The sequence below is a fragment of the Phaseolus vulgaris genome, chromosome 11, assembly GCF_000499845.2.
Source record: "Phaseolus vulgaris cultivar G19833 chromosome 11, P. vulgaris v2.0, whole genome shotgun sequence".
In the NCBI taxonomy this organism is placed as follows: domain Eukaryota; kingdom Viridiplantae; phylum Streptophyta; class Magnoliopsida; order Fabales; family Fabaceae; genus Phaseolus; species Phaseolus vulgaris.
In genome coordinates, this window is record NC_023749.2 from 48,700,299 (window position 1) to 48,713,851 (window position 13,553).

At 37.6% G+C, this 13,553-nt stretch overlaps 1 protein-coding gene across 1 annotated transcript; it reads right to left on the reverse strand.

Annotated features, from left to right (window-relative positions):
• Positions 1–7,681: 7,681 nt before the first annotated feature.
• LOC137825428 (receptor-like serine/threonine-protein kinase SD1-8) lies at positions 7,682–11,315 on the reverse strand. The gene is made up of 7 exons (XM_068631098.1): positions 10,008–11,315; positions 9,358–9,465; positions 9,123–9,277; positions 8,834–9,044; positions 8,365–8,602; positions 8,133–8,283; positions 7,682–8,049 (listed from the first exon to the last, which is right to left on the reverse strand). The coding sequence occupies exons 1-7, from the start codon at positions 11,188–11,190 to the stop codon at positions 7,732–7,734; spliced, it is 2,364 nt and encodes a 787-aa protein (XP_068487199.1). The 5' UTR covers positions 11,191–11,315; the 3' UTR covers positions 7,682–7,731.
• Positions 11,316–13,553: the final 2,238 nt, after the last annotated feature.

Here is a 13,553-nt window from a genome sequence, read left to right on the forward strand (position 1 = left end):
GAGTGCTAGAATGGAAGAATGTGTGCGAATCAACAATCAGCTATGCAATATTCTCATTGAAGAGGAGAGCCCATGCTGGTATGGAGGCAGGGGCAAGAACGTCATATCATCCTCTACATTGTCGGAGAGTGTATCTTCCTCATAAACTTACATAGAAGAAACAGTTTTCACGAGGATGAACGGTGAGGACGATAATAGATTATGGAGGGAGGAGGAACACTATTCAAAACGAGAAGGGGAAGGAAAAAAGACGGTGGAAGAAGATGATGAACAGTACCCGAATGAGACAAAACTGTTATATGTGGGCTCCTCTTCAAAAACAAAAGGTTGTTAGTGGAAAGGTGAAAAAACCTTAATAGAAGGAGAAAGATATGGGCATAAAGGATTTGTTAATGTTGACTTGATATCTTTCTCTGATGATGACTGTGGGGTAGTTGGGTGCGGCAAACCAATACAAGCTGAGTTGGCAAAATTGGTGATAGAGCTGGAGTGTGGAAATAACTTACCAGTTACATGTGGGACAACGGGCCTTGAAAGAAAGAAAGATGCCCATTTCGTAGGGGGCTGGTCCGTGCACTTAGCCCAGTCAGAAGAGGAAGTTGATGGTGCTGGAAAGAAGATAGATGAAGAGGAGTGTGGCTTAAAGGATGAAACAGGAAATAGCTTGTTGGAGCGCGTAAGCCCGTTAGGGGACCCAGGGGTGAGTCCCAGTGGAGTAAAATGACGGGTTCTCCTACACGAACCAAAAGCAGCGGGTCTTGTGTTGGAAAGTGGTTCATCATCTAAGAAAGAGGTAAGCATGGGGGAACAATGTGCGTCTGGAAGAGCAATGATGGGAGCACTATCAGAGCCCCCTTCTGAAGATGGGGGAGTAGTAGAGAAATGCAAGTCAAACTCACCGCAACGTCTGAGAAAGAAGAAAGGCCTTGGCATTGTGGGGGAATCACGATCACACCCGAGGCGGTCGGCAAGGATTAGTGAAAGACACTCCCAGGCGAGCATAGTGGAATCACCGTAGCTGTGGGCAATTGGAAAGAAAATTGGTTTGTTGTGCTGAGAAGATGAACAGGAGGTTATTAAAGAATACAATGGTATGGAAGTAAGAGACTCGGAGATGGCGTTTGGCCATAAAGAAGGGAATGATAATAGTGTTTTATGATTATTGTGACCTTCAATATAAGAGGATTGGGGGGAGGTAATAAAACTAGGTACCTGAGACATATTATAGCGAATGAGGGTGCTGATTTTGTGTGTTTGCAAGAAACAAAAGTGAAGACTTTATCTGATGCTAAATGTTACTCTTTGTGTGGGAGCAATAAAGTGGGTTGGATACACTATGAAGGGGAGAATGGAAGTGGAGGAATGTTGTCAATGTGGCATCAAGAAGCTTTCACATATGAAAATCACCTTATGGGAAAGGGGTACATTGCGGTCTACGGCAGTCATGTTAAAGATAATCTGAGATGTGTTGTGGTTAATATCTACGTTGCCTGTAACTTGAGAGATAATAAGACCCTGTGGATGGAGTTATCCAATATCAAATTTATCTCACAAGAGGCGTATTGGTGTTTATGTGGCAATTTTAATGCTATCAGAAGTCGAGCTGAAAGGAAAGGAAGCACGAATAGAGTGAATTACGCAAGTGAGATTAGAGGTTTTAATAGCTTTATTGATGATAATTTGTTGTTGGACACTCCTATTGTGGGCAAAAAATATACTTGGTTTAACTCAAATGGGTCGGCAAAGAGTAGAATAGATAGAGTGTTGGTTACAGAGGAATGGATAGAAAAGTGGCCTATGTGCAAACAGTATTGTATCGCCCTGGTAGTCGGAAGTGATGACGTGGCATCGAGCTGTTATATAGGCGTGTTGGATGGGGCACCTGGTTGGCAGAAGGGAAGGAAGTCGGGGGGTTGGTGTAGTCGCCAGTTGTTAAGTTGGCATGTTCCGATCTCCAGCATGCCTAAACCGGCGGTCACCGGGTTGAAGATGAAGTCGCCAGATGTGAACCCAGGCGACCAAGTGATTAGAGATCGCCGAAACGAGGACATCGCCGAAGATGAAGGCAGATAGTCATTTCCCAGCTGGCCAGAGGCTGAGGTCGGGAGACAGCTTACTTGAGCATATACGGTGAAACAGGTAGGGTAGATCATGAAGGCGGCCGGCGAGACCACAGGGAAGGTGTGTACGAAGGCACCCGAACTCGCCACCCAGTAGAGATCACGCTCCAAGGCAGCTATGCACTGAGTTGTATCATGCATAAGTAACTTAGCCAACAAACCTGAAGAGTAAGAAATAGCGCCCAAGTCAAGGATGCTCCAGATGATGGCACGTGTACAGCTGGATGTGAGCCACGTGTCCAGATGTGTAACTACCAGGAGAGAGAAAGTGCCCAGGTATATAAGAGTTTCCAACGAACTTCTGAGGTACGGATTTTCAGATTGTTTCTTTACGCTTGCAAGTTTTGAGTACGCTGAGGAGAACTTGTCACGGTTCCTTAGAGTTCTTGAGTTTTACTCTTAAGTAATTGGTGGTTCAGTCGCTGACTTGGGTGTCGGAGCGTGATCGGCCGCAGCGGCGCCGTTTCGTCTTTTGCAGGTTCTTGAGGTGGATCACGGTGAAGGACGGAGGCTAACACGGCGCAGAAGTCGATCCAAGTTTGACGAGGCAAAGCTCCAGCGTTTTGGTCAACAGGCAGGATCAAGTATGTACAACGAAGGGAAGTCTCCGATTACTGTGCCATAGTGGTGAAGTCAACGGAAAAAGATTGGGGACCTAAACCTTTCCGAACTATTGATGCGTGGTTGTCAAAAAAAGGTTTTGGTGAGATGGTGAAGACTAAGTGGAACTCCTATTCAAGCTGGGGGAGAGGGTTTGTGAAGATAAAAGAGAAGCTAAAGTGTTTGAAAGGGGATCTAAAACTATGGAATAAGGATGTGTTTGGGAACATTAACACAAGTAAAAAGAGAATTTTGCAAGATATTGAAGACATTGATTGTCAAGATTGCAATGGGAATATCACGGAAAATGCCAGGCTTAAAAGGTGTGAGCTGTTAAGCCGTCTCAAGGAAATTGATAAAAAGCTTGACTCGCTTACGTGCCAGAAAGCGAGAGTAAGCTGGCTCAAGAATGGGGACTCCTGCACGAAGTTCTATCATTCGACCCTTAGATGGAGAAGACTAAGAAATGAAGTTAATGGTGTGGAGATTGGAGATCAGTGGTGTGAGGAACCTAGTACGGTGCGAAGAGAGGCGAAGATGCTTTTTTAGAAGAGATTTACAACGACGAAGGATCTGGGCGTAAGACTGGATGCAGTTGATTTTAAAACTCTCACTGGTGAGGATAATCTGGGTCTTATAGCTGAGTTTACTGAGAAGGAAATTAGAGATGATGTGTGGCAGTGTGAAGGTGCAAAGAGTCTAGGCCCGGATGGTTTCAATTTTAACTTTCTGAAGAAGTGTTGGGAAGTCATAAAAGTGGAGGTTGTGGAAGCCATAAAAGTGAAGGTTGTGGAAGCGGTGAAGCAGTTTCACGAAAATGGGATTATCCCAAAAGGCTGTAATGCCTCTTTTGTTGCTTTGGTACCCAAGGTCAGGGACCCTTCCAGGCTCGAGCAATACAAACCTATTTCGTTAGTAGGTGCTATATACAAAATTATAGCAAAGCTGTTGGCGGAAAGGATAAAGAAAGTCCTACCCTCTGTTGTGGATGAAAGCCAATCAGCGTTCCTGAAGGATAGATGAATCCTTGATAGTGTACTAATGACTAATGAGGTGGTAGAAGACATAAGGAGAAGAGGGAGAAGTGGGTTGTGTCTAAAGGTAGATTTCGAAAAAGCATACAACTCAGTCAAATGGGAGTTCCTCTATGACATTCTTCAGGATGGGGTTCCATCACAAATGGATCATGTGGATTTGAGGGTGCTTGGAAACTGCTACTATATCAATTTTAGTTAATGGGAGCCCTACGGAGGAATTTAAACCCTCTAGAGGGCTGAGGCAGGGTGATCCCTTAACATCTTTCCTCTGTCTTGTAGTAGCTGAAGGCTTGGTTGGGTTGGTAAGGCAAGCTGTGAAGACAAACATGCTTTTTAGCCTTAAGATCGAAAGAAAGGAGGTCGATATGAGCCTCCTTCAGTATGCAGATGATACCTTGTTCCTTTGTGAAAACTCTTTTACAAATGTGGTGACTTTGAAGGCTATTTTAAGGGGTTTTGAGGTAGCCTCAGGTCTTAAGATTAATTTCCATAAATCAAAGCTAATAGGTTTTAATGTACTTAGTAGTGATATTGACTGCTACACAAGGACTCTGAATTGCTCTCAGATGGGAAACAAGTTCAACTACTTGGGCCCAGAGGTAGGGGGAAATCCAAGGAGGAAAAAGTTCTGGGAGCCTGTGCTATGCAAGCTTAAATCACGGCTTAATGTGTGGAAAGAGAGATTCCTATCAATGGCTGGTAAAATATGTCTTATCAAGTCCGTTATCACGGCCATACCGCTGTATTATTTCTCTCTTTTCAAAGCTCCAAAGTCGGTATGTAAAAGTATTATCAGCATTTAGAGAAGGTTTCTCTGGGATGGGGAAAGGAGAAAAGACCGGTGGCTTGGGTTAGTTGGAAAAATATATGTAAACCGAAGGAAGAAGTGAGACTAGGTATCAGAGATATACGTAAGTTTAATGCAGCGCTCTTGGCTAAATGGAGATGGCGTTGTATATCAGAAGAGAAAAGGAGGTGGAAGGAATGTCTGGACTCAAAGTATGACCTGGAATATAATGTTACTCGAATTTCGTTGAAATTACAGTCATGGTGGTGGAGAGATTTACGAAAGGTATGTGGGGAGGAAGGAACAGATGGGTGGTTTCAAGAGGAGGTCGGCTAGAGCATAAGGAGTGGAGATAAAACAAGATTTTGGGAGGATGTGTGGGTTGGTAATGCAAATCTCAAGTCCCTATTCCCTAGATTGTACTTAATATTGATGAACCAGGGTCAAAAGGTGGAAGAGGTAGGGGGTGGGAAGACTTGGGGTGGTGTTGGAAACTAAGGTGGAGGTGAGTAAGATTTGAATGGGAGATTCCTTTAGAAAACGCACTTGGTATACTTATATCTAGTGCTTCTGTAAAAAGGGATAGAAAGGATGCCCGGGTGTGGACAAGCGATGAATCTGGAAGTTTTACGGTGAGATCTGCATATGAATGCCTAGTTAAAGCTGATAGGGGCCCACAGGTTGATGTCTTCAAGTACCTATGGAAGACTAAAACGTTCCCTAATGTGGTGATCACAGCATGGAGGATGTTGTTGGGTAGAGTACCCATTAGAGAGGGCTTGAGAAAAAAAGGGGTGATGCTGGACTCTGTTTCATCTAACCCATGTTAATAACAAACAAAACATGATCTAGAAAGGTTTTTGGGTAGCTGCGGTGAGGTGTATTTAGGAACAAAGGAACTATGTGGTTTTTAATTAGGGGTAGCTGATTCGGAAGAAATCTTGCATAAGGCACAACTGAAAACCTGGCTTTGGTTGAAACATACGATGAGTTCCTTTGTTTATTCCTTTCTAGAGTGGTATCTGAACCCCTCATGTGTATCAAAAGTTATAAGTAAATAGGGAGGGGTAAAGTGAAGGTTGCTACTCTTCTCTTAAGTTGAAGGTAGTGAGAAGAAAGAAGAGTGAGGATTGGGATTGGTGGCAGATTAAGCACTCAACAATACAGTGGTGACAGGTTAAAAAAAGAGGAATCATGGTCTGTCTGTTTTCTACTGAAATGCAGCAAAATCATGTTCGAATAAAGCTTGTGCAACAACTTTTGGTTAGGATAAAGTTGCCGTGATGCAGTTGGTAGTGATGCAGAGCAGTGTTGTGGGGTGGAAAGGTTCATTAGAATTTATGTTCTGCTTAATCTCTTGTGTTGTACTGTTGTGGCACTTCTAAGCTGTTTAAGCCGCCAATATCAATTAGAATTGGCAAAGGACCTGTAGATGGTGCTCTATGGGGTGTTTGTGCTGCATTAGGTTGGTGAAGGCAGTTTGAAGGTTATGCTATGAAGAAGGGGAGTCATTATAGAAGAAGTGGTTGAGGGCGTAGGGTGGGTCACAGTGTAGAAGCTTATGCAGATCCACTCAGTGCGGACTCGTTTTTTTAGTGGCTAGACGTGATAGTCTAAGACAGCTGAGGAAGTATTGGAGGAAGAAGCTACTGTCAATGCAGAACAAGCTGTATAGCTGAGTAGAGCCATAAGATGCGTGTACAGTGTAGAGGAAAATCAAGAATTTCGTTCTTGTGAATCACTGGAATTCTTTAGTTCAATGCGTATGCTGCCAAGGTTTTAGGCAGCACAAGCCTTGTTAGAGCCTTTGGAACAAAACCTTTTTTGGATGCTTTTGGAAGCTATAGCATGATGTAGTTGTTTTTGGAAGGTATATATGCTACATAATAGTGCCTAGCCTGTTGCCTCTGTGGCTGTTTTAGAAAAAAGGGTATTGCGGTTTTTATAAGAAAGTGTGTTGTAATTTTGAAGTAGAGGGTACCATAGGTACATGGTTTGGCTTATGCGGTTCATATGGACAAATCCTACAATGTTATGCAACTATGTGAAGTTCTGTGTGCATCATTTCTAAGCTTCTTATGCCAATTTTTGCAACATAGGCGAAGTCCTTGCCAACTCTGCCCATGCTGTCATGCTTGTATTGTTGTGATGTTGCTATCATGGCATCAATGTTTCTATGCAGATTGGAGAGTGTAGATGAAATCCACACACTTAAGGATCAAGACTCAGGACCTTTCAGGTGGAGTAGAGAAGAACTTCATGGAATTGGAGCTAGAAGGATTGGAGTAATTGGTGTGTCAGCTCTAGGGTGTGTGCCCTTGTAGAGAACACTTAAGGAGGCTTACGGTGATATTGTTCAAGTTCAGATAACCAAGCAGCATTTCTCTTCAACTCAAAACTTGCTGCAGCCACAATCCTGGATAATTTTGCTGTATAATGTGGCATAAGTGCTGCAAATCAACTGCTTAATTGCAGTACAACGGGGGAGCATAGGCAATAGTGTTTAATTATTCAACATTTGTTGCACAATGCTGGAAAGTGCATATTATGTACACCTAGTAGTGTATTGAGCAATCCCCAACGCTATTATTAAGAGATTAAATAGAATTATTCTGCAGAATTTTTATGTGCTTAATCTATGTTTTCAGGCCATTTGTGTAGTCTTTTATGTGTTGGAGGAAGGGGTTGTAAGAATGGATTTTAGCTTAAGAACCTTATGCCCTGAGTTGATAATTGGTTCTTGGTTCTTAAATACCGGTTGCACACCACAAGTGTTTCCTTTTAATTTATTTAATTTTTTTCTGATTAAAAAGAATATATAAAATTTTATATAATTTGAATTATATTAACATTTTAATTTTATACTTATAATCTAAATAAATAAATAAAAATTAATACCATTAAAAAGAGATCATATATGGTTGCCCACACCCAAAGAACTACCTCAAGGCAAATACATAAAATAAAAATTGTGTCTAATTTTGTTATGTATAACTTTTGGCTCTTTCACCAAAAAGAAGAATTTCAGCTTTCTTTACAACTTAACAAATATTTTGTAAGTGATTTTTTTATCAGCAAAGAAGCATTTCTTAAGTGATAATCTCAAGTCAATTTCTTTTTAAATCAATATATAAATATTTAGGTAGAAGTAGTCATTTTAATTTCTTTCTAAATCAGTACAAAATATTTAGGTAGAAGCAGTCATCTCTACCGTAGAAGAAGTAATTCCTACTGTAGAACCAGTATACAATTCTAAGGAAGATAAATTCTCATCATACATATACCTTTGAACATAGAATGCAGGTTTTTGAGGTAAGGATACTATTGAACTCTTGCTTGTCAACATTAATATAATGTCACTCATTGTGGGTCGATCATTTGCATAATGTTCAACACATAAGAGACCAATATGAATACACCTTTGCACTTCCTCGTGATCAAATACCTCATTTAATGATGGATCCATTAATTCAAAGTATTTGTCATCCTTCCATAACTCCCATACCTATATGTATTTACTCAAGTTAGTTACAATAATATATAATATCATGCCAAAAGAACAAACTTACCAAAGCTAATTTTACATACATGTCCAACTAGATTCAAAGGGTGATCATCATCATAAAAACTTGTGTTTTTTCTTCCACTAACTATTTCAAGCAACAACACTCCAAAGCTATACACATCAGACTTTGTAGAAAATATTCCTTCCATAGCATATTCTGGAGACATATAACCACTGCAAGAAATTTCACACGAGAAAATAAATTTTATTTATACATTGATATAAGATAAATGTAACTGAGTTTCGCAAGCTTACTATGTCCCAACAACCCTGTTCGTATTTGTCATCGAGTCTTGTTGAGTAAACATTCTAACCATTCCAAAATCTGATATTTTTGGATTCATATTTTCATCCAGAAGTATGTTACTAGCTTTCAAGTCTCTATGAATGACTTTGAGTCTTGAGTACTTGTGAAGATACAATAATCCTTGAGAAATCCATTTTATTATGTTGAAACGCTTATTCCAATGAAGTAATTTGCTTCTTGTAGAATCTTCTCCATTTGTCATATAGTAGTGATGTATGTTAGAATGTATACTATAAAAATGTAAAAAAGAAAGTGACTTTTCTTCATGAAAACTTGAGTAATTATAGTAAATTTAATTGAGAAATATCCTTGTTCACCTACATAAGTGTTTGGATAGCTGCATGATAAGGAAAACAAAATTTATCTGTTTAACATCCTAAATAAGACATAATTAGACAATGATAAACACATTCTCACCGAAAAGATGGAAATCTAAGCTTTTGTTGGGCATATACTCGTAAATTAGAATCTTCTCTTCATCATGAATGCAACAACCAAGTAGTTGAACAAGATTCATGTGCTGAAGTTCACATATAAGTGTTAGTTCATTTTTAAACTCAACAATTCCTTGTGCAGAACTTCTTGCAAGTCTTTTTATAGCAACCTCCTCTCCTGTTGGCAAAGTTCCCTAAAGAAATGAGAACAAAAAGGTCATGAGTGCTTTGAAATAAAGTTACCAAGACATAACATGAGTAGTTTCAATCACCTTATAAACTGGTCCAAAGCCTCCCTGTCCTAACTTATTCTCTGATGAAAACTCATTTGTAGCTGCCACAACCAATGTATAATCCAATACTTTTAAACCGTATTTCTTATTCAAATCATTTCCTAAAATTAGAGTCATTTCTTTCCTTTTCTTCTCTGTTCAGATGACAATGAAAAATATTAAAATACAGTGATCAACAAATCTTTTTAGCAATGAGTTAGAAGAATGTAAGTACCTTGAAGCACATGTTTTCGTTTCTTTACTGCCAGGCATAGAATGGATGCGCATAGTATGAGTAAAGTAGTTGCTATTACTGTACTTATCCATATCCACCTTTTTGTACCTGCATACAACAACTCAAAATCTTCAACTATCAATTATTAATTTTATTGCTTTATATTTTTTTTCAACGCCATTGTTAAGCGTTGCAGCCAATGAGTTCTTTCCTTTTCAATTCGGAGATCAAAGACTTCTAAAAAAAGAATTTTTTTTTGGTGCAGTTACCTAAAATCCTCACTCTTGATAAAGGGTCTATTCAATTTAGGGTAAAGGGTCAAGAATTAGACAAAGAAGTTGTACAAAGAAAGAAATGCTCAAGAATTATTCATTTTTTTATAATAAAATTAAATTAAGAGGGATAAAAAAAGGTATCCCAACCCTTTTACACAATCCATACCACATTAAGAGATTACCAAATAAAAGGAAGAAAGAAAATATATGTTCTTTGCTGCGCTAAACACCTAGATAATAAAGGGTCTATTCAATTTAGGTATGATTGGAATCTTTAGACTTTGCTGTACATATTTTAGGGTATAATTGAAACCATTAGAATTGAAACTTCTTTTTGGTGTATAAAAAATGAAATGAAGTTGGCATTAGACCTACCGTGAGGATGATCGATTATGTTCCCTTTGTTCTCAAGTAAGTAAATGTCTTGACCCGAAACAGTGGCATCAACTATATAATCTTTTGATGAATTCCATTGAAAGAATCTACATCCAGTCCCATCTGTATAGAGTTCTGCAAATCCATTGCAATTACAATCGCCCCAGCAAGCAGCCTCACAATCACTGTGATTAATATTCTCCTTTGTTTCATAGGTTACATTTTCATCATTAGAGTGAATACTCTTTTTGGTAAACACATCACCAGGAATCCTGCACTTGGGTATATCCTGCCATCTTTGGCACCCTCCTTCTGTGTTGTTGTATCCATAGCACAGATCAGCCCTTGCAACATATCCCTGTTTGTCATTGTAATATAACCTCCCAGTATCCGATAACGACCAGATATGTGTAATGTTTTCATTTGTAGATGTGAAAGAGAAGGTGTCTTCATCCAAATTGGAGACTATGCTGTACTTCAACACGGCTTGTGCATCTTCTGGAATGTGCTCAAATCTATTGTTCCTCAGTTTCCCACTTTTCCAACAAACTTTTCCTCGTCTCCTTATCATCAGTTCTTGTCCCCTCGGTTCCCATTCAAGACTAAAGCCACCTGGAGTCGGACCGTCTTCATTCTTCTGCGAAGAAAGTAACGAACGATGGCCTGTTTTATGATTAACACCTAACTTCATGGTGGGGATCAAAGTCGCAAAGGGATAATCAAAACTCTGCCACAAGAGAGTGTTTGTCCCATTGGAGTGAAGGTGTTGAAGCACAAAGTTGCCTGTGTCCAACAAAGTGGCCACAGTGTTGTTGATAGGTTGAGGAGGAGAATAGAGAATAATTGGTTTATTCACAGATGAAGATTCTATTTTCAGCACGCCAGAGAAGTTTAAGGATAGAACTGCATCGTTATAGTCGACAGATTGTTCTTTATTACCCTCCCAAACTATAGCAGCTTCATATTCACTTTGTATTGTTAAGTAAGTGAGAATTTCACCTCCACTTGTTACAGAATTAAAATACAGAAGATATTTGCGACTCTTAGAATATAGTTCTGAAGAGGTGTTGAATGTGTCACCGGGCTTTAAACTGTCATCTGCTGCATCAACATGAGTAGAAGAACTGAAGCAGAACCAGAGATGCATGAAAGCAAGCAGAAGTTTGTGAAGGATAAGCCTCATAGGATGCTTCAAATATGGAAAGACTAATCTGCAAGAAGAAGGTGAGACTGTGATACTATGTCGTAAGTTCAAATAATGTGTATCTACTTTTTAAGTGCAATTATTTTCGTTGTAAAAAATTATCTGTCAAAGCATCAGAAATCAAACTTGATAAAACCTAAAATCTAAAGCGAGGTTGTCACATTCATTTCATAAAAATAACTATACAATATTTTTTTCACAAGACTTAATTCATTGTGAACTGATTTATTTGTTTTACAATTACTATATATTTTTACTATTATTATTATTTAAATAACATTCTGTTAAGTAATGCTTATTTAAGCAAAGAAATAAAATGTCACTAATCATAATACATTAAAATTAGAAAAAGATTATGAGTGAATAAAAATAAATATTTTTTTTTAATTACACACCAAAATAATATAATTATTTTAATTTAAATCTTTTATTATTATTTTTTGTTTTCAGCGTTAAAGAAAAAACTAAAGGAATATCAAGACTAAAAGTAATAAAAAGTTTAGAGGGATTTAACTTAAGTGCATAACTTTAAACATACATAATATTTGTAATTATCTATACGTGTGTGCATATATATAGATATATTAAAATACATATCTAAAAAATTAAAATATAACAGAGGAATACATTAAAAATTATGACAAAATAAAAAGTATATAAATTACAATTTCAATACCTGTTAAGATACAAAATATTTTACTAGCACTTGCACGTGATTTTTTTTTCTAATTTATTTATTTTTTATCTGAATTAATAGAATAAAAGGAACTTTAAAGTGTCCAACATCAACCAAAACCAAACCTAATTAAAGCAAACAACAGAAAGTAAAATATATTTGTTTAGTGTTATATTGTTTATAATAGTTAAAATAATATAAAAAAAACTATAAATTATCTTCATTTCATCGATATAAGTCAGAATAACACAGAACAATTTAGAATTTCTGAAATTCGTGTTCCTTTTCTGTTGGAAAGAAAAAGAAAAGATGTTTTAGTAAAAGAAAAGAAAAGTACCACTTATCTTTACTAAAAAAAATCGAAAAAAGTATGGATAAGTTGAATACTCGAAATTAGATTGTATTTTTGAAGGTACATGTTTTATAAACACTTCTAAAATTAAAAAGAAAAATCCTTTCTTTATACAAGGTAAAATTACTTTATAAATAAATTAAAAATTATATATACAAAATTAATAAAAATATTTTTTACAAATATATAAATATTTTTTAATTCATAAACGAATTATTTTTAAAAAAATTACTTTTAGAATGTTCGCACATGATATATTAATATAAAGGGAAACACGTTAAGAATGGCCGACAAAAGTTTGTGTTATGGGACCTATATCTTTCGTTTCCTTTTGGTTTTGAGTAATCTATTGTCTTCCATTATTGAACTTTAAAAGATATGGGATATCATTTTAGCATGGACAAGTTTAACACTTTTTTTCACACAATAGGAAAATTATGAGTTCATATTTATTAGAGGTTCATAAAAAATTTAAAAGAATTAGTATATAAAAGGAACTTAGAAGAGGCTTGAATCTATGTTTTTTTCTAAATTGTGTTTAACTTTACTAATTTTAGTTTTTATCTATCAAACAATAAATTTTCCCACGGTTTTGTTTTTAATTTAAAGATTTAATTACCTTCGTCCCTACATTTAGGGTCAATATTCAATTTAGTACAGTATTTTTTAAACAAATCAATTTGGTCCCTATGTTTTTAAAAATGTATCCAAAATTTTCCTTTCTGTTAAGTCGCACGAAACAACGTTAAGTGGTGCTTATGTGGCAAAGATAAGGGGTTATGTGGACTGTCAAGTAGGTGACACTTTGTTTTGGGTGATTAGGGTTTCGGGTATGAGATTGGATAGGCAGAGATTAATAAATTCTGGTTGTTAGGGTTTCCGTACGTAAATGTTTTTGCTTGTTGCCTTGTTCACATAAACGAGTAAGTTGACATATAGGAGGGTCGTCGTTTGGGGTGGAGTCTGGTGATTGTGGATTCGTTGGTTGGGGAGGAGTAATCAGCGTTTGTGATTCGTTCATGGGTGTAGATCTGTTTGTGGTGGAAATGTGTGTGCCTATAGGTCTGCATCTGTATCATCATGCAGTTGTAATCGAGTAGGTTCCTCAATCGCTGCCCCTTCACGAGCTCTGGATCACACCTCAGAATGGATTTGGGATCGCACCACGGGAACGCACTACACAATCGAACGTCACATCACACCACAAGATCGCACCTCTAGATCCTTGTTCACAATCGCACCTCACACCATACAATGCGTAATCCCCAAGTGAAATTATTGTAACCCTAACCCCCAATTCATTCCTGACTAAGC